This window comes from Mandrillus leucophaeus, unplaced genomic scaffold (assembly GCF_000951045.1).
Source record: "Mandrillus leucophaeus isolate KB7577 unplaced genomic scaffold, Mleu.le_1.0 Scaffold2343, whole genome shotgun sequence".
Lineage (NCBI taxonomy): Eukaryota > Metazoa > Chordata > Mammalia > Primates > Cercopithecidae > Mandrillus > Mandrillus leucophaeus.
The window spans coordinates 1,852-4,413 of NW_012102414.1; the positions used below are offsets into that span (position 1 = coordinate 1,852).

Below are 2,562 nucleotides of genomic sequence, written 5' to 3' on the forward strand. Positions count from 1 at the left end.
TGCTGAGGACAGACCTCAGGAGGGCAGTTTGTCCAGAACCCACACCCACTTTCCTCATGTTTCCTGATCCAGCCCTGGGTCTGCAGTCACATTTCTGGAAACTTCCCTGGAGTCCAAGACTAGGGGTTTCCTCCAGGACCTCATGGCCCTGCCTTCCCCCAACCCCTCACAGGACATCTTCTTCCCCCAGGTGGAAAAGGAGGGAGCTACTCTCAGGCTGCGTGTAAGTTGGGGACTGGGATGTGGAGGAGCTCACCCACCCCATAATTCCTCCTGTGCCACGTCTCCTGCGGGCTCTGACCAGCTGCTGTTTTTGTTTTACCCCAAGGAGCAATAGTGCCCAGGGCTCTGATGTGTCTCTCAGGAATTGTAAAGGTGAGACCCTGGGAATCTGAAGTGGGTGGGGGTAGGGCAGAGGGGAAAGGACTGGGTTATGGGGATTCTTTGATTGGGACATTTTGAGTGTGTGGTGGGCTGTTCAGTGTCACTACTTACCATGACTGACCTGAATTTGTTCATGACTATTGTTTTCTGTAGCCTGAGACAGCTGCTTTTTGTGGTACTAAGATGATGGGATTTCCTCATGCCTCCCCTTTGTGACATCAAGAGCCTCTGGCATCTCTTTCTGGAAAGGCATCTGAATGTGTCTGCGTCCCTGTTAGCACAATGTGAGGAGGTGGAGAAACAGCCCATCCCTGTGTCCACCGTGACCCTCGTATCCACACTGACTTGCATTCCTTCCCTAATCATCTTTCCTGTTCCAGAGAGGTGGGGATGGATGTCTGCATCTCTGTCTCAACTTCGTGGTGCGCTGAGCTGCAACCTGTTACTTGGCTAGTGAAAATAAGAATCTGAATATAAATTTGTGTTTTCTCAAATTCTTGCCATGAGAGGTTGATGGATTAATTAAAGGAGATGATGCCTAAAATTAGAGAGAGGAATTAAAGACCTGAGAACCTTCCAGAATCCACCTGTTTTCTGTGCAGAGTCTGTTGCAGGTGGGGACTGGAGAAGGCTATGTGGGGCTGAGTGTGAATTGGGCCTGTGCCCAGTTGGTGTTGAGTCCATCATGGGCTTTATGGGGTCAGTCCTCAGCTGGGTCACCTTCACTGCTCCATTGTCTTTGTCCCTTCAATGGAAACTTGTCCTGTAGGAACTGTGGTCACAGAAACTCAGACATCGCCCAGGGTGGCCTCTGCACACAGCAGTCACTGTGCTATTGAGAGACAAATTTCGAGAGCCATTCAGCTCCTGCCCTCCTAATAGTCCTCTTTCCTAGATTATATTTTCCATCTTCTCTTTAATATTTCTGTTTTATTTTTTATGAATTTTCTATTTTTATGGATACATAACAGTTGTACATATTTGTGGGGTACATATGATATTTTGATACAAGCATATGATGTGTAATCATCAAATCTGAGTAACTAGGATATCCATCTCTTCAAACATTTATAGTTTCCTTGTGTTGGGAACGTTCTAAATCTTCTCTTCTAATTATTTTGAAACATACAATACATTATTGTTAACTATAGTTTCCCTATTATGCTACTGGATACTAGGTCATATTCCTTCTATCTGACTGTTTTACCCATTAATCAACCTCTCATCAACCCCTGCCTCCCTACTGCCCTTCCCAGGCTCTGGTAACCACCATTCTATTCACTACTTTGTTGAGATCAATTTTTGTAGCTCCCACATATAGGAGGAAGTGATAATTGTCTTTCTGTGCCTGGCTTACTTTACTTAACCTAATGTCCTCCATTTCCATCCATGTTGCTGCACCCAACCTTTTTAAAGGAACCAGTTTCTGGAATTAGCGGAGAGGAGGGATCCCATAATTTTTCTTCTTAGGTATGTTTCTGGTGGAACTGCTATTCTACTCTGCTCTCCTACCCTCTCTCCCTGCCCTGGTTCCAGTAATCTTGGTGTTGGCTCCAGTCCAAACTCATGAATCTATAAAGCAGAGTCTAATTTAGAGTTATATTTGTTTGTAAAATTGGATCCATAGTCTAGATTTTTTCTTTCCTGAAGAGAGAAACCTGATTATGTGCTGCAGAGTGTGTGTGTGTGTGTGTGTGTGTGTGTGTATATGTTGGGGAAGGGGAGTTGGTGTAGGGAGGGCACAAGCAGCCCTGTTGAGAAAAGCACAGGCCATCCCGAATGTCAGTGTGAGGGAACCTTGTGCTGTAGCTGTCACAAAACAGTATTTGGCCTGAGGCTATGTTAATAAAGCTATTGCCTTTAGAATAGGGAGGTGTGCTACAGTGATCATTCATTCAACTGACCTTTGTTGTCTGACAGACATAGGACACCGTGGTTTTGCATCTGGGGAACATAACTGAAGTAAAATCAGAAAAATCTTTGGCCTTGTGGGGCATGTGTTCCAGTGGGAAGAAGCAGAGGATAGATACACTATGAGCAGAGTAAGGAAGAAAGATGCTAGAAGACAGCAAGTGTCTGCGGGTAGGTGATCCAAGGTGGCTGTTGTAGTGTGGCCTTGTTGCAAAGGTGACCTTTGAGGAAAGATTTGAGGGACATGAGTTATCCATGAGGATGTCT

The 2,562-nt window shown here is 45.4% G+C and overlaps 1 protein-coding gene across 1 annotated transcript in view; it reads left to right on the forward strand.

Annotated features, from left to right (window-relative positions):
- The window catches only part of LOC105541160 (HLA class I histocompatibility antigen, A-11 alpha chain-like), a gene marked incomplete at both ends in the record, with an annotated part of 2,576 nt that extends 1,808 nt beyond the window's left edge, over positions 1-768 (forward strand). Inside the window, 4 exon segments of the mRNA XM_011982064.1 lie at positions 87-158; positions 161-190; positions 328-375; positions 663-768. Coding sequence (XP_011837454.1) covers positions 87-158; positions 161-190; positions 328-375; positions 663-768 — 256 coding nt within the window.
- Positions 769-2,562: the final 1,794 nt, after the last annotated feature.